The sequence below is a fragment of the Genypterus blacodes genome, unplaced genomic scaffold (genome assembly GCF_046128005.1).
Source record: "Genypterus blacodes isolate CSIRO-AG114 ecotype Tasmania unplaced genomic scaffold, CSIRO-AGI_Gbla_v1 ptg000216l_1, whole genome shotgun sequence".
NCBI classification, from domain to species: domain Eukaryota; kingdom Metazoa; phylum Chordata; class Actinopteri; order Ophidiiformes; family Ophidiidae; genus Genypterus; species Genypterus blacodes.
This window is the reverse complement of record NW_027467015.1, coordinates 240123-265014: the sequence shown is the minus strand read 5'-3', so window position 1 is coordinate 265014 and position 24892 is coordinate 240123. Positions and strand designations below refer to the sequence as shown.

Here is a 24892-nt window from a genome sequence, read left to right as displayed (position 1 = left end):
CAAAAACAACCACCAAACCTGGCAGCATGCATGCAAGTCTACAAACTGGATACTTCCCTTCAAACTGTGCTTCAACCTTACTTCATTAAGGTTTATTTATAGATGACATTATCTGCTATCATGATTAATCTACAGTTTAAACGTACATTATTTGTCAAGCTCCTCTACTAGAAAAATGATATAAAAGTGAAACTGAGTCTTGGGAAATCCACAAATGAGGGGCAGTGCGTTGAACTTCAGCGTCCACCTCTTGAATAATTTAAAATCGGCAACATTACAACAGTACGGCCAATAGCTTGAGGCAATTAACTGAGTAGACAGGAAAGGACTGGCTGTGGATAGGAAGCCCTGGAGACCAGCATAAGAGGGGGAGGAGATGGAAACCCAAGCGCTGGCTGCTGTGTTGTCCTGAGAGGCCCATGGCAAAACCAGGCCAAGCTGAACAACCACTGGTGGAGCACTACAGAAATGTCCTTGCATCTATGCACTCAAAGTTACACTGCGGTCTAATAGATGACATGAGGCACTGTCGTCTTTGTGTACAAATACATTAGGCAAAGTTATATTTTGCTAGGACTGAAAAACATGAGGAAAGCTCTTGGGAGGGATACAAGTAGGTATTTAGCACAAAGAAATGGAAATAATGATGAAATCCAAGTTGAGCAAAGAGAAGAAGAAGCAAGGTTGAGTGTGTAAGAGAAAATGTTATGTCCAGAAAATAAAACCCATACAGACTGGAGGCCATTTTCCCTCAATATATTACTTGCATACGACTACATGAAGCAAACACTACAATGAAGGCCTCAAGGCAGAATCTGTAGAACTAATCTTAGGGGCCACTAGTGAGTTCATTAAAAGGCTACCGCTGGCTAGAGCGGCCAATGTGTGTGTGTGTGTGTGTGTGTATGATCCTTTGTGTAGACAAAAAGGAGGACTTGGGAGTGTAAATTTTTGGAACATATCCTTCTCGCTCAGACTAAAACATCTAAATAGGGGTTAATAGAAAACAAAAAGTATTCGAGTGGGTAAAGTGGTGAAGATGAAATAAGTATCACTACAACACATTAACCACCAAAACACAAAACAACACAACAACATTTTTAACCATGCTGAAACAAACCTGGGTGGCGCTTGCCCGCAACAGACGTAGCGGAGTTTGGGATAGTGCTGCTGGTATTCGTAGACGAAGAAGGGTAAGTCGAAGAGGGCAAAGAGGAGGCGCCGCAGGAGGAGAGGGTGAGAGTGCTGAGGGCTCCTGCTGGCAGCGGCTGGCCTCTCTTCAGTAACTGCTTGTGCTCCTGCTGCCGGAAGCGCGGGGGCACCTCTCTGGGCGGGTATCGAGCACTGGCAGAGGACGACTGGCACTGCTGCTGAGAAGGAGTGGACGTCGGGAGCTGGCTACTCGATGAGGTGCGCTTGCCATTGCCAGAAGACGAGGAGGAGGATAGGGGCAGCGTGGGGCTGGCAGGGTGGAGGTGGTGGGGCGGGCCGGGACTGGTCTTAGCGGGAGTAGGCTCTGGCACTGGATGGATAAAAAAAAGGAATAGGAAATTAATACAAATGTTAGTCCTTTCTACATAAGAAGTGTATATCTGTCTGGTCTGTGCTGAATACTGATAATAGGCGACACACACAACAAAGGCTTTCCAAGTGCTGAAATCTCTGTCAGTGTCCGTTTATCAAGATTTGACCTCATCTGTCTGTGCGGTATGTTTTTTGTGTGACTAGCCCTTTAACTAACCGTCTGATGCACCGTTGCTGAACATATGTTTACTGGCCAGACACGCTCTGTGAAAAGGTCAAAGATTTTTCTGCTGACTGAACACACACACACACACACACACACACACACACACACACACACACACACACACACACACACACACACACACACACACACACACACACACACACACACACACACACACACACACACACACACACACACACACACACACACACACACACACAGACAGATACGTCCTTTCCCCTTCATTACGCTCTCTCGCTCTTTCAGACACACCTTTCCCCTGCTGGTCTGGCCTCTGCCTGACCCTTTCGCAGGAGTTCCGGTGACCAGCCAGCCATCTAATGGAGCATTAGTCTCCCAGGTGGATGGCGAGCAACGAAAACAGACCTTGGCCTACGCTGCCTCTCCAGGGAGCTGTCAAGACTACAGTTTAACAACAAATATAAGTCTGGCTAGTGTGATAAAGAGTTTGTTCGTGCTCGTATGCCTGCATTTGTGTTTGGGAGAGAGATATCTTCCATTGCTGCCAACAGCTTGTCACCTCAGAGTTGCGGTAAATTATATTTTCTTGCTCTTTATTTAACTAAATGAACAGTTGATATTTTTTTAGGTAGTCCCTAGAACACTTGACAGTTCAACACACAAGAGCCAGGACTCCTTTCATCTGAGGGATGAGAGTGGGAGTGTGTATGTGTGTGTGTTCTCTAGCATGCATGTGTGCACGCGCCAGGTAGTGTTTTGTCTTGTTTTATTATTAACAAAAATAGCATAAAACAGGACGAGACTGAAGGCCTGCCAGCATCAATCTGTCTCTCTCTATTATTGTCAATTAAAGCTTCAAAAGAGAGTGAGCAGCGCCTGAACCATTCCTGTATTCCAGTGATGGCGATTAACCACGGCGCCACGCACAAGCAAACACACAAACCCACGCAGTTCTATGATGCCAGAGGTTAAAGTGAATTCGGAGCACCAATGTATTCACTGTGCCTGCCAAGAGCATTTCTGAAAGCACTTCTAAAGACAGAGAGCGCTCAGTAAGCACAGAGCTAAAGCCCAGACGACTGCATTAACAAATTCAAAACACAAAAACCTCAGCATGGACACATTTACATAAGCACATGCAATTAGTGCCTAATATTATACTTTTTCTTCTTCTCCGCTTTCTTCTCTGGGTGTCCTTCAGAGACATACCAACCCGTGCACGCCACACAATCGCAGGGAAACATGCGTGGGCACCCACCTTCTCATGTTACCAGACACACACACACACACACACACAAACGTATGACACACATATCGCACACAAGCAGACGCACTAGCTGCTTGCACGTCTTACTCCGGAGAGATTTAAGTCAGACATGCAAAGTGAAAGACATAAAGAGAGTGAGGAAGAGCGAGAGCGAGACCGAGAGCGAGAGAATGACTATCCACCCTTCAGCAATATCTGGTTGTTGGCTTGGAACTGCAGCTGGTGACGCACATCTCTGATTAAATTCAGCTCGACCCGCCTGACGCTGCCTCAGCCAATCAGACAGCAGGACACTGAATACACATAGCCTCCCTCCCCTTCCTCTGCCCTCCATCTTCCCTTTTTCAGTCACCCCTCCTTCTCTCTGTTTCTGTCTCCAGGTTGTTCCTTCTCCTTGCTCTCTCTCTCTCTCTCTCTCTCCCGCTCTGTCTACCTGCCTCTGAGCCTGCTGTTCTCTGCTCTCAGTGTTATCCTCCCTCCGGGCCTTTATCCCTCGTGTTCCCTCCTTCATCCTGTTTCTGTGTCTTCTTTTTCTAGCGCCTCTATCTGCCACCTTGCATGTTCCATCCCTCCCCCCCTCCCCTTCAACCCCCATCTCTCCCCTCCACCCAGCCTCCGTGTCTGCTTTCTTTTTTTTGCATTCCTTCATCTCCCTACCAACCCTAACCATGTTTTTATTTCTGCTAGCAATTGTTACGCCCATCTATCGCGCTCTTTTTCCCCTGCTACTAGGTGTTACTCAGTGTTCATGTCTGCTGCCAGTCTGTTACAGGAAGCAGATGGAGCCATAATGCAGACACAAACAGACGCAAGGCTGTCTTAACACAAGCATGGCTCATACACACCCTGCTACAGACAGACGGTGTGTCTGTGTTGTTGTAGTAACAACAGTGTCCACATCACAATTCTCCTGCACAAAGAATCCCATTTCTCTCAAACAATTAGGGCACATTTAAAAGAAAGATATAGAATCTGTGTGCTGCTCAATTACATTATTCTATAGGGCAATAAAATCTAAAATGATCTATTATTATTGTCATAACATTATCCAGCTGGATAATCTGTAACATTCTTTAGTTTAATCTGTCTTTAACAAGTATGAGTGTGTGTGTGTGTGTGTGTGTGTGTGTGTGTGTGTGTGTGTGTGTGTGTGTGTGTGTGTGTGTGTGTGTGTGTGTGTGTGTGTGTGTGTGTGTGTGTCTGTGTGTCTGTGTGTATGCCTGCAAATGTGAGAGCAAGAATGGCAGTCTACATGCATGTACCATAACAGATGTGTGTGAGAAATCGCTCCCCTCTGTCCTCAACAAACATAAATACATTTAGTGCGGGCGCGTCCCTCATTCTGAGCAGGAGAGATCTTTTCTTAATCCACAGTGATTGAGTAAGTGCCTTTGAAAGGGTGGAGGAGGGATTGGGGAAAAAGAAAACGAGGAGGGAAAAGTAGGGAAATCCCTTAGATGAGAGTGTGTCTATAAAAGATGAAATGACTAAGTGGTGTGTGTGCTGGGTAAACTCACTGCCAGTGAAAGAGGATGAAATCCCCGCAGCAAATTAGTGAGGTGGCAATCACGCTGCTGCTGAACTAATCTCTGTGATTTGCTGAAAAACAATATTCAAACCCCACTATAGGTGTTGATTGTTTGAGAGATCTAACTGGCAGCTTCTAATATTAGACATCTTGTAAGTGTCTGCTCTCGAGACGCTTTGAAATAACTCTGAAAACATTTTTGCTGTCTTTTGAATAATACTTGGATCCCTCCTTGACTGAGCTCAGAGAACATTCTCAAAATACTTCCACCTGTAATTCTACAAAAAGGACAACGTAGGTCGATTCCCAAATGCAATGAAAGATTAGACTGCCTTTATTTATTCTTAATTCATTGTCTGAACTCGCCGCACTCCCACTCATATCTCTGAACTGTACTTGAAACAAAAATCAAGGTAACAGGACAGAAAGGAATCACAAGTTAGCGGAGGAGAAACAAGCACGTTCATGTCTGCGGAGAAAACTGTGACTGATAACCAATGAAGATAGTTTGAGGTGGACATGGTCAGTGAAAGTAGTGTTAGGTACCAACAGTTGTTGTTTGTTGTGTCGGTGGCTTTTGCAACCATAATTAAAGATGAAAGGCCGAGCTAGCTTAATAAGCACCTTGTAAACTCGTCCGCTGTTAATTCCACTAAATCCTACAGCTGCGGCGCTCTCTGCAAACCTCCACCAAACTTATAATTACAGCCCTTCCCCACACTAAATAGTTAATTACACACAATGTGAGAGGGAGAGAGACACCACAGATACGGAGTTGGGAAAGCATGAGCGAGGCATGATGGGCAACAGGAGAACGTGTATTATTGTAAAAAAAGAAAAAGGTGATTGGTTGCCACAGCTTAGTGCCAGGCAGCAACATGTCCCCCACATCTATTCTGTCTATTGTCTACAGAGCCACTTTAATATGCAGCCACGTTTACTGCAGGGGGAGGAATGGACACAACACAGACGCCTACATGCCTTAAACAAGATGACATTTTTAATCAACTAAGAGCTCTGATTTAGGCAAAGTAGGGGGGATATAGCCCCGTCTTAAAAGTGGGTAAATATCTCTGTACAAGAACTGAATACACACTGCCCTTGATGCCCCTATCAGATGGTTTTAAATAACCGGTATCAATGTTTTCTTTAGGCTTGTAATCATGGATAAAAGGGATAAAGTAGATTTACATTGGTAGCACCCAATACTCACTTCATTCTTTTGTTGTGTATAGTAACTTATAGCAGAGTTCATTACCTTCTCCTATCATATCCACAGTCAAATTTATTTATTAAACCCAGTAGTGCTTCTAATCTCTCTAAGAGCTTCCCTACACTGGCCTACATTCATATTTATTTCTATAGTAGCAGTAACTTTGGTGATAACTGGCTGATTCTGGCAGCACATACATACGTACATACGTACAAATGAAGCTTGGTTGTTTTTAACGGGGCAAACACTGACAACCCTTCATTCAGTTAGGGTTGAGTGTGTGCGTGAGTGTATGTATATGTTTACACACGCAAGGGGGCTCAAGTGGGCGTGTAGATATAAGGTCCCATCTGTCAGTATTAGCAGAAAGTCCCTTCTTTCACACATTAAATAAAGTCACCGTTTCTCACCCCTCACCCTTCCCATAACGGGCAGTTGCTATAGTGACTGACATTTGCCTAATGCACATCCGTTTGATTCCTGTGGCTCTTGTGACCTCTCCTCCTTCTACTCTTCCCGTGACTAACCCTGAACTCACACTCACTCTCCTCTCCCTTCTCTCTCATGAGTGCCCCCCCCACCCACCTCCCCTTTGAGCTCTTTCGTTCGCTAATAGTGTCAAACATACACACTGTGTATATGACTTAAGAGGATCATATTACACCTCCCTCCTGGGTCAGTGCCTGGGGGCAACAACTGCCTGAGGATACATGTCTTTTTTAAAATGATAGATTGAATAAAGTGTCTTAAACTTTGAGGCTGATACCCACACCCCCCCCACACTCTCACACCCTGAGCCCCAAGCTCATTAGGAAGCATCACGTTTCCTGTCATAGGGAGCCCACAAGCAATTGGAGGGCAATCTATTTTGGGTCCAAATGTGCACTTAAGGAAACCACAAAAAGGAGGAGAATGACTCAAACATGGGCCTAATACGACATGATTAATGCACCCAGGGATCATCATGTTACCCTATGTAGCATTAATAAACAGCCCAACGTCAAGTACATTTGAACTAATAGAATAATAATCTCTACCTATTTTTCTTCTCTCTTTTATCTGATGACAATAACCTGGGGGTAGAGTAAGAAGAGCTGCACACAGACACACAAGGCAGTTTGTTGAAAGCACACATACTTGCATTAAGGCGAGCACATCACACACAAAGCGCAGCCTGAAATGTCATTCATGTCTGTTGAGCTGCATCCTTTTAATCTGCCTAATATTTGACATGAAGCGGCTCATTGTTATGGGAGGGCGGGTGGGGGAGGGAGAGAGGATTTGAATGGGCTCTCATGTCAGCGGCGTGTGAGTGATCTCACAACATAAATAAATAGACGGGAAAGCGTTGTTTAAGTTTGGGGACCCCTCTCATTTCTTTCTTTCTCTCTCTCTCTCTCTCTCTCCCCCTAGTCTCTCTCTCCATCCCTCACCCCCCGCAGCACTTGACATGCATGCAGGGTAAGTACACAGGGGGTAGAGGAAAAACAATTATGCTTGGCAGTCATAAATCCACAGGACGTAATTCACAAGCTATTCACTATTAATTCATTGAGTGTTTATAAATGTGGTTAACAGAAGAGAAAAAGCACGCCGACTCCTAATGTAAATTAGCCTCTAATTAGATTGCGATTCATGGAATTCCCTTTCAAAAGTGTTGATGCAATTAATAGCATGTGAAATTGCAAATTAACCCAATAGAATTCTATGACACACTCGTGTTTATGCGACTCTCTTGGCACTTTGAAAAATATAATGTTGTTATCACTGTGTTGACTGTGTATAAATATATTTCTGCACAGACGCACACGCAGGGGCCAAGCATATCTGGGGCAAAAATTAAAAAGGGAAGAAACTGCACAGCTAAGGAGGAATGTGAGGGAACAAAGATTGACATGCATTACATTTGTTCTTTAACTCCTCGGCAGTGAAAAGTGTATACGCAGCAGAAATGGAGCAGGACTGCTGATTTTCCTGATGATTGGGGTGCGACAGGCGCACGCTGGTCTTAATGCGTCCTTCTGTGCCTGCGTGTAGCCACCTGTTTCATGAATTACATTTGTGTCACTCCCCGCTTGTGTCGCGTCTTCTTCAAACTTTATGAATCTCTGAGCGTGTGCGTGTGTAAGCCTGCCAAGTGCCACCAAAGCTAGTATATTGTTGCCTTTGCTGTTTTGCAGTTCCACGATGTAAGCATTTGCCTCACTCGCTGTGAAGAGACTGAGAGGCTTTAAGTTGCTGCAGGGATGTGTGTGTGTGTGTGCTTTAATATAACTGTGGGTATATAGAATATGTGTTTATGCCTTGACAGACATGACCATTTGTCGTGTGTGCGTGTCTTCCATGAATATATTTTTGTCAAGGTTGGTAGGCGTGTGCAGCAGTCCAACTGACTGATAGTGATTGCAGTTGTGGCAGAGATGGAGATGAAGATCTGTGTGTGCATGTGTGTGCGTGTTAGTGTGTGTATGTGTGTGTGGACTGTGGAGGGGTGAATAATCAGCATCCCTCTGTGTAAAGGGGCCCGAGAGGGTGGGGGAGGGTGGGGGAGGCAGCCTTGGAGGTCCAGCCTGTGTGTGTGGGGGGGAGGCCGTGTGGGGCATTGCCTCCTGCAGCCCTGTGTACTGTGAAGCTCCGTGCCTAATGGGGGGCAGAGAAGTTAATTCCACTGCACCGAAGCTTTATCTCATTTTCATACATATGAATGCGCCGGGGCCGAGATCGATTACTGCAAACAAATTGAAATGCCTGGGACAGAGGAGGATTGCAGAGTGGGACACAGAGAGAAAGAGACGGGGAGGGCTGATGTGCATGTGTGTGTGTGTGTGTGTATGTATGTGTCTATGAATTTCTGCGAGTCTATAAGGAAGGCAGGATTCACTGATATGGATGGGAAGACACAAATCACAATCGCATACTGATTTTCTCTATTCGCTCATACGTACACACCTCCATTATTTAGTGTCATGCATGAAAACGCAGCTCATTCCAACGGATGCTGGCTGCCTTTTAAGTGAGATATTGCAGATGGGAGGTTAAAGCCAAATTCAGCGAGGTCCTGATGGCTCACTGAACAATTAGCTTACAAACTATCTCTCCATTTCCCCCCCTACGTTCTTTATCTTTCTGTCTGCATGAATAACCACTACGTACACAATCAGTTCCTCATTCTATGCCTCTTTCTCCCTCCATCTCTCATTAAACATACCATAAAATAATGTCCATGTCATTAGTTCTCTATATTAGCATCGCCATTGACTCCCGACAGTCATTTTTGGCACTTGTCTAAAGCGCTCGCTGCTTCATTACTTTCTTTCCTTCCTTCCTTCCTTTACTCTTGCTTTTATCCGGCCTTACAATACTATATTCCACTTCCTCTCTCTTACTTTCCCTTTCTTCACCCTTCCTTTCTCTCCGTAAGCTGTGCCCTGTCAATTGGCTTCTCTCCCAGGCCTTCTTGGCCCGCAGCATTTCCTCTGCCATTCCTGCCCTGTGCTTTGTACTCAGATGTGTATGATTCATATTTCTTTGCCCATATCCTGTGGAACTTACAGTCTCGTCAAAACATTGTTTAGCTTCTTGCGTGGTTTTAACCTGCGTGATGTACAGGACAATTAGCTAGGGCAGCGATGGAATCACTATGACAGCACGATGAAAGGAAAGGTCATTGTGTAATTTGATCCAATGTCTGAGCGAATCTGAAACCATCTAAATTAAAAAAATCCTGTTGTCAACAATTGTTTATTTGTAGTGTATGTATGCCTTCCTCATTGATTCATCAGTCTATGCTGGGAATGAAAAGACGGGCAATGCTATTTTAACCAAGTGCATTTCTACCAACTTTAGTTCAAAACTAAGAAGAAGACATGAACAAATCATATACCTGACCAGCTGCATGTAAACTCAGATTATCCCTATTTTGCATTAATTTGGTTTCTCCCAATAACTTTGACAAGTAAGCAAAGTAGTTCTCCTATGTGCTCATACTTGGTTCAAGTTCCATGCTAACAAGCGTATAGTGCCATCAGCTAATTGCAAAAAATTGATATTACAAGCTGATTAAAATAAAACACTGGCACGTCCAAGTGACTGGCTATGTGCACCGACACTGAAATGCGCCTAACAGGCCAAGCTCACAGACGGGGCAGTCAGACAGAAGGAGGATAATTAAAACAGCAGGTCAAAGTTCAACGCAAGCTGTTCTGACCTTTGTTAAAGCCCAACAGTCACACCAGATGGCTAGACCGGTGTTCAAACTGGGGTGGGGTGGACCGCTAACACACATACATGCTGGTGTACATGAACAAAAATTGTTGTATTGGTACAGTGCCCATTAAGTGTTAAGGGAACATTTTATATAAACTGTCCAAATAAGAATTTTGTGCCTTCAATGACTTTTATGCAATCATTTTTTCTATTTATCATACATAAATTACTTAGTATTAAATCTAGCTTTTAGAAGAAGACAAGGTCAAATTGCTTTTTGTAGTTGTGTACTCTTAAAACATGTGGATAGAATTTGTTGTTGTTATATGACACTGCTCCTGTCATCTATTTCACAAAACAACCAATCAATGTCAAGATTATAATGTACTTAAAACAGGTGCATAAAGACATATGCACATACTACGAGCATGGGCTGCATGTGGTGATACAGTGTAAGCCTAAAAGAAAGAGACTAACCCACTGAGAGATTTAAGAGCGCTTTTTAAGGGCAGACATTATTTATGAGAGGCAATGAATTAGGTAATTCAGTGAGCAAATTAAATAATTTGAGTTTGTGGATTATCGCTTCTAGGGAAAAAAAGAGCAAACGAATTTGGCAATTGGAGGGAATAACTGTTAATTCCAGAGCACAAATGACTGATCTGAGGAAATGACTGCTCAATGTTCATCCCTCACAGCGACCATTAATCCAACATTTATGGATTCATTTGTTAAAGCCTATAAACATTCACATACAAACCGCAGTATCTCAAACCTAACACTAGTATCCATCAATCGATCTGTCCATCCATCTATCTATCCATCCATCCATCCATCCATCCATCCATCCATCCACCCATCCATCCATTGTCTGTAGCCACTTATCCTTAGTGGGTTGCTGGGTTTTTGCTGGAGCCAACCCCAGCTGTCAACGTGCGAGGGCGGGGTGCACCAGTTCATCGCAGGGCACATAGAGACAAACAACCACTCACTCTCGCACCTACGGACACTTTAGAATCACCAATTAACCTGCATGTCTTTGGACCACAAACACAGGGAGAACATGCAAACTCCACACAGAAAGTACCCACAACCTTCTTGTTGTGAGGCACTAGTATTACCGACTGCACCACCATGGGAAGTGTCCATTAACCATAATAGACAAAAGCTGATTTATATCCCTCATGCCTCAATAATTCAATCTGAATCTGAATCTCAGCAAAGCTTCACCCAATGACATATACTGTATATCCAAGGTCACATGAGGACACGGTTCTTCCAGCCTAAACCCATTGTATTCCAACTGAACTTTATGCCTTGCTTTTATTCTGCTCCGCTCCCTTCCTATTTCACCACATCCCCTACCTCCCACCCATGCCAGTGCTCGGTGCTGTAGCTGCCTGCATGCCCATTTCCTGCCTGGTGAGCATCTCAGCATCACTCTGGATCACTCTGCGTTAGATTGCACTGTATTTGGTCTGTTGTGCGTGTGTGTGTTTAAAAAGCGAGTCAAATGACACAATTGCGCATGCATGTGCAAGATGTGTGTCCATCAGTGTGCGACATAGTTCAATGGTAAGTGTGTATCATTTGTGAATAATAAATATGTGCGTGCACTCCTTTACGGGTCATTGTGCCTTAATCAGAGCTGATTAATGCATGTCAGTGGTTGGCGTGTAGTTTTAGAAAATGAGGTGGATGAAAGGGTGTAATTTACTCTGTAATGACACTCACCTTTGGTTTTCTGATCAGTAGCCTGCAGAGGGGAGAGAGAGAGAAGCGGAAAGAGGAAATAAATACAGCAGGAGTGATGCTGAATAATCATTCAACTTGTATTTAAGATAACTGGGTTATGTTAAATAAATAAGGAGAGGAAACGGATAGTGGGCGGAAGCGGTGTTACTGAAGTAAGTGATCCAGTCAACTGAAGCCATTTGTCATACTTTCTGCTGAATGGCAGCCAGGATTTAACTGGAGATGTCATTTGTTGTTTGCAACTGGCAGTTTGCTGCTGCCTACATTTACATCAACTCAGCAAATTAGAAAGGAATTGTGCATCGACTGTGTAACACACACACACACACACACACACACACACACACACACACACACACACACACACACACACACACACACACACACACACACACACACACACACACACACACACACACACACACACACACACACACACACACACACACACACACACACACACACACACACACACACACACAGTAGATAGAAAACAGATATTCTCTGCTTCCTTAACACAGGTTTGTGTGCACAGCCTTATCATGTGTACCTTTTTCTGAGTGGCGTCCTTCTTGGTCTTTTCTTCTTGTTTTTTCTTTTTCCTTTCTTCCATCAAATGGTTCTCTTTCTTCTGTTGCTCCTTTCTCTCAGCTGTCAAAATCGGTAAAGGAAAGAGATAGAGCTCATCAGTCCAAGTGCCTCTTAGAAGGCTTGTGTACACAAATCAACTGCAAAACATTCCTACACAAACATATACACAACGCACATAAAGCTTCAGCCTCAGTTTTTTGAGCCACACATAAGTCAGAGTCCAAATGCACTCAGTATCTGGAAAACTCTTTCCATCCACAGTTGCCACTTTATTCAGTAAATCATGGCAGTGGCAGGCACTTCTGAGGAAAACTTTCCCAATGGTCAAAAATTGAGACGGGTAAGATGGAAAGGGGGAGGGGACCATTAAAATGTGAGAGAGGGAAAGAGGTAAAGGAATGAAATATGGGGGCGGGGGGTGTAAGGACAGGTTTTCAGACAGCGGGAAAAGTCAAGAAAACAAGGAGATCAGATTTTTGCTTTAAAGACAGAAAGTAAGAGGATTTACACACAGACACAATACAAAACACAGCCTTTTGTCAAGACTTGTTTCCAGTGGGTTTGAGTCTGGACAGCTAACCTGAAGGCCAAGGAACTACTTAGTGCTTCACTTCAGCATTTCCTTTGGCTCAGCCTTTATGACGGCTGCCGGAAAATATTACAGGCATGAGCAAGGCCAAAGTGACTTTGCATGTGTGTGTGCGTGTGAATGTGAATTCTTCATCGAGAGCAACAGATACTACTCCATTATCCCGCGCAATGTCAAATCCCAAAATACATCGCAAACCATTCAATCAGTTTATCGAGACCATACACACACACACACATGCACACGCGAGAGACAATCTGAGTGTATGAATGACTCATAACTCTCATAACGGGGCATTCAAAGACAGGCCCACCTCCCGCTGTGCTGCTCACTGGTAGGGGGAGGGAGCTGTCAATCAAAGACACGGCGTAAACCTCACAGAGACTGTCAGATGGTGAGAAAGTCCGTGTGGTGTGAAGGAAGCAACAAGGAAGGAAGAAAGAGAAAGGACAGACTAGGAGATGAGGAATAGACAGAAGTACAGACAGGGAGTGGGTGGGGGGGGGGAAGGGGTCAACGGCGGCATTGACCATTATTGTCAATGGGGAGCTCAGAGCCAAACCCCGGGGGAAGACTGGCAGACAAGTGGCCATGAGGGCAGAGTGAAAGAAAAAGTCCAAAGATACGACTTTCTCTACTCCATCTGGTTTTCACTCTTCCCCGTTTCCCTCTTTCTTCTCTCACTTCTCCCTCGCCCACACACACACACACACACACACACACACACAGACACAGACACAGACACAGACACAGACACAGACACAGACACAGACACAGACACACAGACACACAGACACACAGACACACAGACACACAGACACAGACACAGACACACACACACACACACACACACACACACACACACACACACACACACACACACACACACACACACACACACACACACACACACTTCAATTTTTCATGGCGAGCAGCCTCTGTGTGTGTGTCATTGTGCTATCTCAGCAGCTAGAGGAAGGCAGCCCTCGGGTAATAAATAGGGAGTCAAATTATGTGCGTATTTCGGTGTGTGTGTGTGTTTGTGCACATACAAATAATTGTCTGAAACGGAGAAAAGAGAGGAGGGGAGGAACGTGCGCAGCAGTGTGTGTATGTAGTCTATATGTGTGCATTTTTCTCATTTTTCAGTCATTCTCTCCTGGGTAAACAGGAGAAACGCAATGAAAAGCGCTGAGCCTGGAACTCAGTAACAGCCTGTAAGCAAAACAGGGACAGAGGACAGAAAATACTTAACATTGAATCTGTGTGATTTCTTTTTTTTCACGAGTAGCATCAGAGCCTGTGTCCTAAATAAAGATGACCACTGGTATGCTGGTAGTCTCCGACCTTTTACCCTCCAGATGTGGGCAGAGGTAGCATATCTGTTTACTACTGTGGCTGTTAGAGTGAATGAGGGGAATCAGGATTAAGGAAATTCTAGGGGGGGAAGAAACACAGTAATAGGGATATGAATACAATAAAAACAAGGCTTCTACCCACCAATATGGATTAATTATCACATTTCGTACGAGAGTTACGATATATTTAGTCTGTGACCGACTCCAAAGTTTGAAAACTGCAATGCAGAAAAACAGTTGTGCTCATGTGAAATTTGAGAGACGGGGACTCTTGAGCTGACATCAGTACCAAAGTTAGTCGCCCTTTTGAACCCGGCGGCGGCGCCCCCCCCCCCCGGCCATACCCTTAACTGCCTCTCTCTCTCTCTCCCTCTCAGTCTGAGCTGCTGACACTAGCAGTGACCCTGGAGTGTCTCTAAGCTGCCATCCAGCATCAGGTTTCCCCTCACTGGCAGCATGACACTGCAATTAGGCAAAAATATGTTCTGTTTTGAGGTTAGTGACCTACAAGACCACAGTATGTCATGCAGCCTTCCCTAACATTGCAAGGACACGGATCCCCTTGAGTGACGTAAACAGTTATTTTCTTCTGGTTGCGGCAACGTTTCTGACAGAAACGCTGGCCCTGCTGCACAAACATGAACTACATTATGGGGGAGGGAAGAAGGAAACAATGATGCGATAACCATGATCCATGACTCAACAGCTAAAATGAGCATTTAGGGAAATACTACATACAATGGTGCTACCTTTTACTTTCAACCTCAACTAAACCCTTGATCACACACAAACTCGTTGGCTTTTCTTAAGAACACACAATTGCCCACAAAAGCATCAGCGGGGCTGCTGCAAAATTGCACAGTGAGGGAGAATCCGCTTTCCTAAGAGGCATTAAAACAGCTTCATAGCCGGGGACTACAGAGCTCAGCTATAGTGCAGGAGGCATGACAACAAGAACACACTGTACAAGAATGAAGCGGCCGGGGACACGCCACACACAGTCACGCCGGCGCACACATGGTAGCTTGATGTACGCGGGCAGGAGGCAGTCTGTCTGATGCCTGTCATTTTCTGCCAGGCGTGCAGCAGAGGGGGAGTCGGGAAAAAGAGGAGAGAGAGAGAGAGAGAGAGAGAGACGAGGATAGGAAAGAAAAACAGGCAGAGGATCAAAGCACAGGCAGAGTAACACCCATTAAGAAAGACAGCAGCCAAAGAGCCAGACACGGGCGCATACAGAGAGAGGAGACTGCCTTTGGAAGAGATGGAAGATGGAGAGAATCCTCTGTGGAGGAACGGAAAAAAAAACCCAGAATGAAGCGCAACCGAAACTGGCAGAGCCCAGTGAGACAGAAAGACGAAAGAGGTGTTGTAATATCTACATGCCATAGATAGTAAATATCAAGAGACGCGGAGGGAAGATGAGAGTCGAGCAGATAAATCGAAAAAAAAAAAGGGTGACAGAGGCAGAAAGGAGAACAGGAATAAAACAGGGCGGACAGACAGAGGTAGACAAAGAAAGATAGACACAAAGAGAAAGAACTTGAAATGGGAAAAGCGCTGCGAGGCAAACACGCAGTTTCACGTGTTCTGTCAGACCGACCACAGACACAACACCAATCACAGAGTGGAGAGGAGGAGGGAGGGAGGGAGAGGAGGAGTGACTTTCCTCTCAGCAGAAAAAGTAATATGGTCAGGTCGTGGTCACAGAATGTGGTAAATTCTCTTTCCTCCACCATTACCGTTCACCCAGCCACCCATTCCTGTGGCATTAGGAAAGCCGCGGGGCTCTCCTAAACCTTATTACATGGAACATTATCATGGACGGCCTTTACCTGGGGAAAAATTCCTCTATAGCCTCTGCTTCTGCCGCCGCTGCAGACTGCAACAACTACGCACAACTGTGTGCTTTTGTGTTGGATCGAGTGGGGGAAAACAAGTCTGTAAATTCCACAGTCGATAAGCAGTAATAACAATGTTTTATGATACGCCTCTCCTCCTTCAGACACATTCAGTCGCACCAGTTGCTTGGTTTGTCGGCATTCTGTGCATGCCACCTTTGCCATAAGCAGGTGGAAGAGTGGCTTGTGAAAATATACAACTCATTTTATTGCTACTGGACGGAAAGCTGCTCAGTTTGGAGTGGCGGTCATGTACTTTGCGGGCAGAGTTTGCAGATGAGGGACAGAGGGAGGACGGCGGGTAGGTGGAGAAGGGTAGGGCGGTGGGATTCAAGATGGAGACACAAAAAAAAAAAGCCAGAGGATAGTGAGAGTCAGAGCTGAGCTATAAATAAACAGCTTTGAGGTTTGCCTTCAGAAAATTAGTGCCGAGCGTCTTGGCCGCTTCCTCTGCCAAGTCAATATGAAACTTTAACACAGTGGCAGCTCATTAAATAGGAAAACAACACAATACACGAGACCAAGAAGGGCTGCTCTCTGCCAACCGACACAACTAAAAAGTTCATTGAATTCAAGACACTGTCAAGCAGCATGTGTCATTGTGTGTGTTTGTCCTTTCTTGTGAATGCCAGTTCTGCATATGCCTGCATTTCTTTCCTCATTTGTTTTTATGTCCTGGCATGTCTGTTGGCCTAGAGGCTCGGTAATGAATTCCTGCCTAAAGGTCTTGAATCTCTGGATGATTATGGAGTCACTATTAGCATGAACACAATGGCTGACGTGTCTGAATGAGCTCTTCAAAATTTTTGCACACAGGACTTTAAAAATAGATTTACTGACCAGAAATTATTTAAAACTAGAGTGGTTCACCACTGGAACGTGCTCTTATAAAATCAACATAAAATAAAAGTTCACGCTTGAAATCATTGACTAAAGTAGTTTATGTTAAGGTGATAAACAGTTACAGACACTAAACAAATGACTTGGACTTGCTAAGCCCCAGCAATTTACATAGCTTTAACTCAGTGATGTAGGGCCCAAGTCTACTCGTTACATAATGAGAAAGGCTGTATGTTGTTGGTTTTGAGCTGGGAAAGGGAACATTGTAGGTTGGAAACCCTGTCTGTCTCTGACAGCATCCATGTGATCCCACTCTTTCTCCACGTCTCTCCAATTAGCCAACACGGTGCAGAAGCAGGAAAGGAGGCCCCCATCAAACCTCAGCGTTCTGAACATTCCCCTGGACCACGGCCAACACTCACAGGCAGCAGCTCGCTGGCTTCAGCTTCGCCTCCCCATCCCCCAGCTTCCATCCCGGCCTGGCTTACCCCTGATGGGCCCCCTACAGCCTCCGCCCCCTCTCTTGGCACACAAGCTGGACGGGGGGGAGGGGGTTACACAGACACACCCCATGCAGCCATAGAGGACTTTTTGGTTACAGCTGTCCTATAACTCTTTCACACAGAAACCCTCTGTATGGCAGGATAATGGAGGTTTAGTCCACGTTTGATTGGTCATACCGGCGTAATAGTCATGGCTACATCGTGGTGCATCACCAATCACATTAGTTGCAGGACAGAAGCCGAAGCCCTGATCACATGAACCAGCTAAGCAGATGGTAGATAGGGCAAACAAGTTGTTGGATTTCAATGTCACTGGTTGCTGCAATGTTTTAATACTGTAAAAATGCCAGGACATCTCGGACACATGACTATGATTTGGCTCAAGAATAAGAAAGCCTTGGCAATTTTTAAGCAGAATGGATTTTGCCACCCTGGTCAGGACCAGTGACATCATTTTGAACCGTTAAACCAAGGGCAGACACGTTTTTCTCTCTCTCTCTCTCACACACACCCACACACACTCACAAAGCTTAATCCTACTTAGCGCTTGGAAGTGTATATGACAGACAGGTTCTGTTTGCTTTCAGGGCGATGTCCATCCAACTGAGGGAACCAAAACTATTTCTGGCATCCTGGCTACCTACTGTTACTACTGCTAAAAGCACAGTCAACACCCCATGAATACATGCAGACACATCACACAAACACACAAAGGATACACTTCACCATTTAGTGCAATGGTCTTAGGTCATACCAAACACAACTGTCTTGTCTCTCGTCATCCTGCACACTTAACTTGTAAATAGCCCTCCACAGAGGATGGGATGAAGAGTGTAATGGTCCCCATTGAATACAGCTGATTCCACTGTCAACACCCCCCTACTGGAGCAGCATCCTGTAGCGGTGTTAAGCGTGTTATCTATCAGGACAGTGCCAGTTGTTGAAAAAGCCTCATACTCACTGGCTCAGTCTCGACTACGGTCAGAGCTAGGCTGAGGTAGTAAATCATAGGGAGAGGGCGAGACACGTGCCACTTCTCCAAATCACGTTTAAGTGCAAATTACCACCGGCAACACAAAATGTTTGATGTGGGATTGAGAGAATTGTTCGGTTGAAACTGTAGCACCCTTGACAAAAGGCAAACTATTTGTACAAATCTACAGGTGCAGTACAGAACAGAAAATGATGTAAGGGGGGCACAGTAAACAAGAACATAAGACAGCAAAGCCAAATTTCTGCTAATCCCTAAAGAGAAAACCAGGCTAATGATAGCAACCTGAGGACTAGACTAGTACTCATGTTTGGTCTGCGTTGGGTCAGATAAGGGGAAGTAAGTCTTGGGTTTCCTTTTATACAAATCATACTGTCCGTTAGTGATAAGGGCCTGCAGATGGAATTACTGCCAAGGTTTGTCCTTGTGGCTTTGTTACAATACACTCTAATTAAAACAAAGTCTAGATGCCAACAGTCTCTGGGCTCTAGAGCCAAAATGGTTTATGGGATTACTGCCAGCATGTTACCAAACTGGCTAAAGTAGTAAGTAACGTAATTCAATTAGGGTCCCAGTCTGGGAGAATGTATTCTTATCAATATGGCCTCTCTACATTGAGAAACACCTCAAGTTCAAGCTAAATTTGAGTTCCAAAAGGTCTTCACACTGATTAGTCAGTGGGAGCACTGCACAACACAGCAGCTACAGTTTCCCTAGCAGTCAATTTCTGAATTCCCTCAAGATCCACAAATAGCAACAGTGCCCCTACATAATCCATAGGCTGCAGACACGAGCAAAAAGGATGAAAAAGCAGGAGCAGGAGCAACATCTTCATTGCATTAAAATGTGTCTTGCCTTCAGAATACAAATCGGGGGGGGGGGGGGGGGGGGGGGGTGACCTAACACCTTCACAGGCTCAATTTGCCCGAGTGCCTTAGAATCGAGCCAGTTGCCATATCGTAGTGGTGATAGCTGTAGAAATAAAATAAAATAAATAGTGGTGCCACTCATCCGGTAACCAGGCTTTAGAATGTCTTTTTGCTTCCCTATTCACTAGCTCTACACACAGCAGAGAGCCCCTTCTACATCTTTTCACAGACCCTTAATGCTTCAGAAGACATGCATGTGTATGAGAGGGAGGACCCTTGACTTGGAGTAAGAACAGAACTATGTGTGTGTGTGTCAGGTTGCGAGCCAGCTGGGTGTCTAGGTCACATCGGAGGTACCCCCGATCTGATTAACAACTGCGGCACATTAACCAACTGCCGGGACCTTCAACTTGACGCAAACAGATACACACTCCCACGGTAAGCACATTATGCATTCCACAGAGGGCATTACTGAACGGCCCACAAACATTTACAACAATCAGGCAAATCATTCGCACCGACACAGATGAGGGCAAACAAACCTCGACACGTGCATACATGTCCAGCAAAAACACAAATAAATGCCAACAAAGACCAATGTACACGTGTGTTTATGCCACTGCTGCTGCTGCCACGCATTTTTCATTTCATCACTGCATTGGTGTGTGACGATTGTGATAAGACTGTGGTGACAGAGATGTCAGAGGGGGATAGGAAAAGGAGGTTTGGAATTGAACAGGAAATTATGTACTTCAATTAAGACACGCGGAGGAGATATTAAAAGCTATACTCCACTGCCTGGGGACAGGATGCGGGAAGGGGGGATGCAATGGAAGGCGACAGTTCAATCAGAATCCCTGGCTTTCTCGCCGAGCACAGGGGTGGCGCGAGAGGAAGGAGGGAAAGAGGCAGCTATGTTTAATAATGTACTTGGAATCAATGTAGTGGAATGCCCGATAGTATGAGAGATACATGGCGATATGATACAGCTATAAAAAGAACAAAAGACCAACATTAAAAAAGGGCAGACAAGGCAGGGGGGATCAGACAAGCTTGTGCGACTTTCACTTTGAGGCACAAAGTGGCAATATGCAGGAATAAAACAAAGCATTTATCTAACGCCTGCCGTAATAATACAGTTGTACTAAATCCACTAATAATAACAGATGACACTGTACAATCCTCTCACTACGCCACAATATAGCATTAATTACAAACCCTTGAGAGACAAGGCACATCTCTCCATCATTTCTACTCCTCATGTTAGAGGCTCACATGTACTGGATGTGTTCCAGTCCCACTCAGCCAATCATACAGGAGCTGTGATATAACTCAAAAGTTCCAAACATTTTCACGTTAAGACCCTCGAAATAAACGCGCATTAACTCATTAACCCATTAAGCGGCTTATGGGAGTAGAGTCTGGACAACATATGGTACAGACCCTGCACAGACCCATTCTTTGTGGGTGTTAAGATCACAATGCGCGGAGTCAAATCTCCGATCAAGCAGTTATTTCGAAGATTTACTCATCAAGCTGGAATCAGAAAATAACACAATCACTCCTAAAATTCTTAAAAATGTCCACCGGCGCGGCAGAATTGCACCATTGGAGTCGTATACGTGTCATTATCTAAAACCTTAGCCTATTTTGGCGTGGAAATGCAAACATTACTGTATTGTGATGAATTCGCTAGACTGTGCCGCCGCCACAGATTTGCATTAAAATATTTTTAAAGGGCTGATGTAACAGAAAAACCTACATTTTTTGATGAAAGATCAACGTTGGTAATGCGACCAAGGAGCAAAGCGTGGATACAATTAACAGATAACGATGCAGTGATACGGGCAGGAAGTTAGTTATAGCAGTGCATTAATTAACAATTTGAAATAACTCAACGTTACAGTCTGTCCGCTTACCGATTCTGACATTTCAATCATTCATGCAGCAATGACACTCGTGAAAATGTCACTAGAGAAAAGCTACGTACGCATTTTAAACTTACCTTGCGTTAACCACAGCTTTGGCAGCTTTCAGTGAAGAGTCGGTGCATGGCAGAAAATGATGCAGAAAAGCATTCTTTGATGTCTTTTCTAAAGTTACCCGTAAAAGAGATGGAGCAAAAAAAATTCAGTCGCAGTTGAAGAGTCAGACTGCTGCTGAAGCAGCTTGGTTTGACAAGATACCGAGGTAAACAACGGCTACTCAGCCAGAACAACGCACAGCAAGTACTTTAGTTATGCTTTGAGCAGAATAATACCGATAAAAATAAAATGTACAAAAAATGCTGTGATATTACAGTCGTTCGAAAACAGTTTGTTAAAACGTCACGATATAACGGGGGGCGGGGAGAGGGACCAAGCACCACTAACAACAAAAACAAAAAGCCAACACGAGCAAAACTGACTTTTAAAAGCAGCTAAATGATGTCAGATAACGTGAGCTGGTTGGCGTTGACCTTAGTCGTCGACGGTACAGAGGTTTTGCAAACCAGAGAAATCAGGCAGTTTTCGTCCAAATCGCCGATGAGTTCTTGCGTATTAGAGCAAGCCGACAGCCGTCAGCCAGACAGCCAACTTGGTTTAAAGTGCAAAAGAAATGTTTTTTCTGTTTAGGTCGCCAGCTGTGCGGCTAGCGACGGGCTGGCTACCGCGAATGCAAAGTGAGAAACGACTCCGGGGAAATACATTCTGAGTGGATCCAGACAGCGGAGCGGACAGTCATGGTAGGCGTTCAGTGAGCTCTCGTTGACAGTGGTCTCGCAGCCATTTTGTTCAAACTAACAACACTGCAGTCTGCCTCTCCTCCTCCCACTCAGCACACAGACCAGGAAGTGATTCCACATACGTCACTCCCGCCCAACCAAAACATCAGGTGCTGGCTCCGCCCAACGCCCACAACCCCGCCCCCTCCTGGGCTCCACACAGGACGGACAGGCAGCTCATATTTCCAATGTAATCACTGAGGCATGGAGGCAGTACTGTTCACTTAAAATGAACAAATGTGACGCTGTTATTTATTTTGCAAACCTGGATGGGACTGGGAGGAGTGTTACCGACACATTAGAAGTCCCAAGCAAAACTATTACCTCACATTTCTACAAAATCATACATAGGTAATGCACATGACACAATCACAGCTTGTATGATTAAAAACTAATTTGAAAGATCATATCCTGGTTAAGGTCTGCTGCCAATTTGGATGTTGCATCATTAAGCAAATTCAAACTAGGATGAATGATTCCTGAATAGTGTTATTCTACCTAAAATTACCCTTTCAGCGATGTCTTGATCCCACAATGTCCAGAAACATGGATGGGATAATTCTAAGCCATTTACAAAATGATGGATGAGGTCACCCCGGTGCCCCTGACACACATCTGCAGCCGTCTCAGAGAAAGAAAATGTGGCCCCTGTCCATTCTCTGCGCTCCTTTCTTATGGAAATGACCGGGCCTTACACAGACACACAGACACACTTAGACAGACTGTGTGGTGGGAAAAGGTCAAGGCTATGGTCCACAAAGGCAAAGGCTGACCAGAGAGAACCCCCTCAGCAGATTCTGGGCTCCAATACATCACTGGGAGAGACTGCAAATGAGAAGGCCAGGGGCCCCAGCCAAAAGTTTTATTTCTTCTTTTCAAGGCAAGGTGCCCAGAGCTATTAAAAAAGCAAGCTCCAACTGAATGGTGAAAGCAGATGTTCCAAACTCAGGGTTAAGAGAGGTGAGAGCAGAGGGGGATGCCTTCAGAGAATTCTTGAGGAAAATGTACTTGACCAAATTATAGACTATTAAACCTTGTGTAAAAATGTGTTCACACTGTGCAAACAGTTTGCATTGCTCAACATTTTATCTGAAAGTGAAGGGGATGTACCTACTGGTAACATTAATTCAATCATTTATTATATCCAAATGCTAAGTACTTAGAACAAGCAGGAGCTCTCTCCTTGTTATACATTCCTTTATCGTGTGTCATCAAAAAGAAGGATTAAATATGTTGAAGAACAGCTTAGAAGTGTGTGTAGGTTAGATGAGAAAAAAAGACAAAGAACGCGTGCAAGAGTGTGTCTGCATGCACACATGAATTTGTCAGGTTGTGCATATACATCCCTGCCTCTCCGCAGCCGCTCTCCAACTCATCACAGCTATTCTTTCAGGTGACTCTGGGATGTTTCTTTGACTCCACCAATTTCCCTAATTGCTTTCACATTTAAGCAGACTGCTGACAGAGGCGAGCCAATAGGAAATGTCCGCCTGACATTCTGATAAGAAACATCCCAGATGCAAGCTGTAGGACCGCAGCAAAGGCAATCGCTCACTCCTTCCCCTACTCAGACAATACACTGTTCTTTCATTCTGTTCACTCTTCTCTTCACTTTTGCATACGCTCGTCTGTCTTTTGTTTTAATTCCATGCCAATCCAGCTGCGTTCCACATAAGGTTTTAGTTTCAAGCCTGCCGTCGGAGTCAGCCAGACGCACACTTGCACACAAATATGCATGCAGGCATAAATCCATAAAAGAACGCATATACATATGCTTAACCACACAGCTCCTCATGCATGTATCACATACATTTGCACACATGCTAACCTATACTCCTGTCTCATATACACACAGACTTGGGTGTTATGTGGCTGCATGAATATTTAATACATGCTCTCTATGGTTACATTTTTTCATTTAAACATGTTTCCCATGAGAGGAAGTATATCCATCCAGAAACATTAATAATCACACACATTTATATGAAGCAGCCACATCATCAGGCAAATTACATAAAAAGAATCCCAACAGGCTATTCTTCTGCTTCAGAACTCAAAATGCCTTCCAAAGCTGATGACAGACAAGCTATGATTATAGGATCAAATGAACTTTCAGCCATTTCCAATCAGTCAGAATTTATTTCATGCTTTTCTCTCAAATAAAACATTCTCCAAACGCACCATCTTGACATCTAATCTTGGGGAATTAACCAAACAAACACAATGGGAGGGATGGCCAAACATTTTGTGACAGCACTGAGAAAAAAAAGCCTATCTTGGTTTTCCTCATTCTCTAGATATTGCATTTGAAAAGAAGACATTTATAGCTTGCCGTGTGATGTGGAATGACTGATGAGTTGGGGGGTGTCAGTGTTTTGGTATTGATTATGAATACGCTATCCTCCTCCACAGTCTGGACTTTATGCATTTGAGTAATCAAAATGCAGACTGCGAGCTGCTGCTGCTTCACTCAAACTGACATTTCCAAAGGCATGACTTGACATATGCAGAAGGACGTCATGATGATAATCCTAACACTGGAAGGAGCCAAATGAAAGCATATCCTAACTGCGCATAAGAGGAGAGCGTTGTACCACGACTCTCCAGCCCTCCTGCTTCAAGGCAAAATTTCCAAGTAATACTTTTGGGGTGTTTGAGCCGAAACACTCTTTGTGAGTTTTTCTCACTCTGATTAGAAATGTGATTGAAGTGCCTAACCATTAAATAATAGTTCAGAGTGGTAAAATGCTACTGAGTTATGAGATGGGGCATTGTGCAGATTACTCAT

General features: G+C 44.5%; 1 protein-coding gene across 2 annotated transcripts in view; it reads right to left on the bottom strand.

Annotated features, from left to right (window-relative positions):
* Positions 1-22164, bottom strand: part of tnrc6c2 (trinucleotide repeat containing adaptor 6C2) — a 48414-nt gene extending 26250 nt beyond the window's left edge. The window contains exons 1-4 of one of the 2 annotated variants that reach the window (XM_076170238.1): positions 21346-22164; positions 12252-12352; positions 11681-11702; positions 1121-1522 (exon numbers count right to left, since the gene is read on the bottom strand). In XM_076170238.1, coding sequence (XP_076026353.1) covers positions 1121-1522; positions 11681-11702; positions 12252-12314 — 487 coding nt within the window. In that variant the 5' untranslated portion in view covers positions 12315-12352; positions 21346-22164. Of the gene's footprint in view, positions 1-1120; positions 1523-11680; positions 11703-12251; positions 12353-21345 lie in introns of those variants that run through there. The other variant, XM_076170240.1, reaches the window with a different exon arrangement.
* Positions 22165-24892: the final 2728 nt, after the last annotated feature.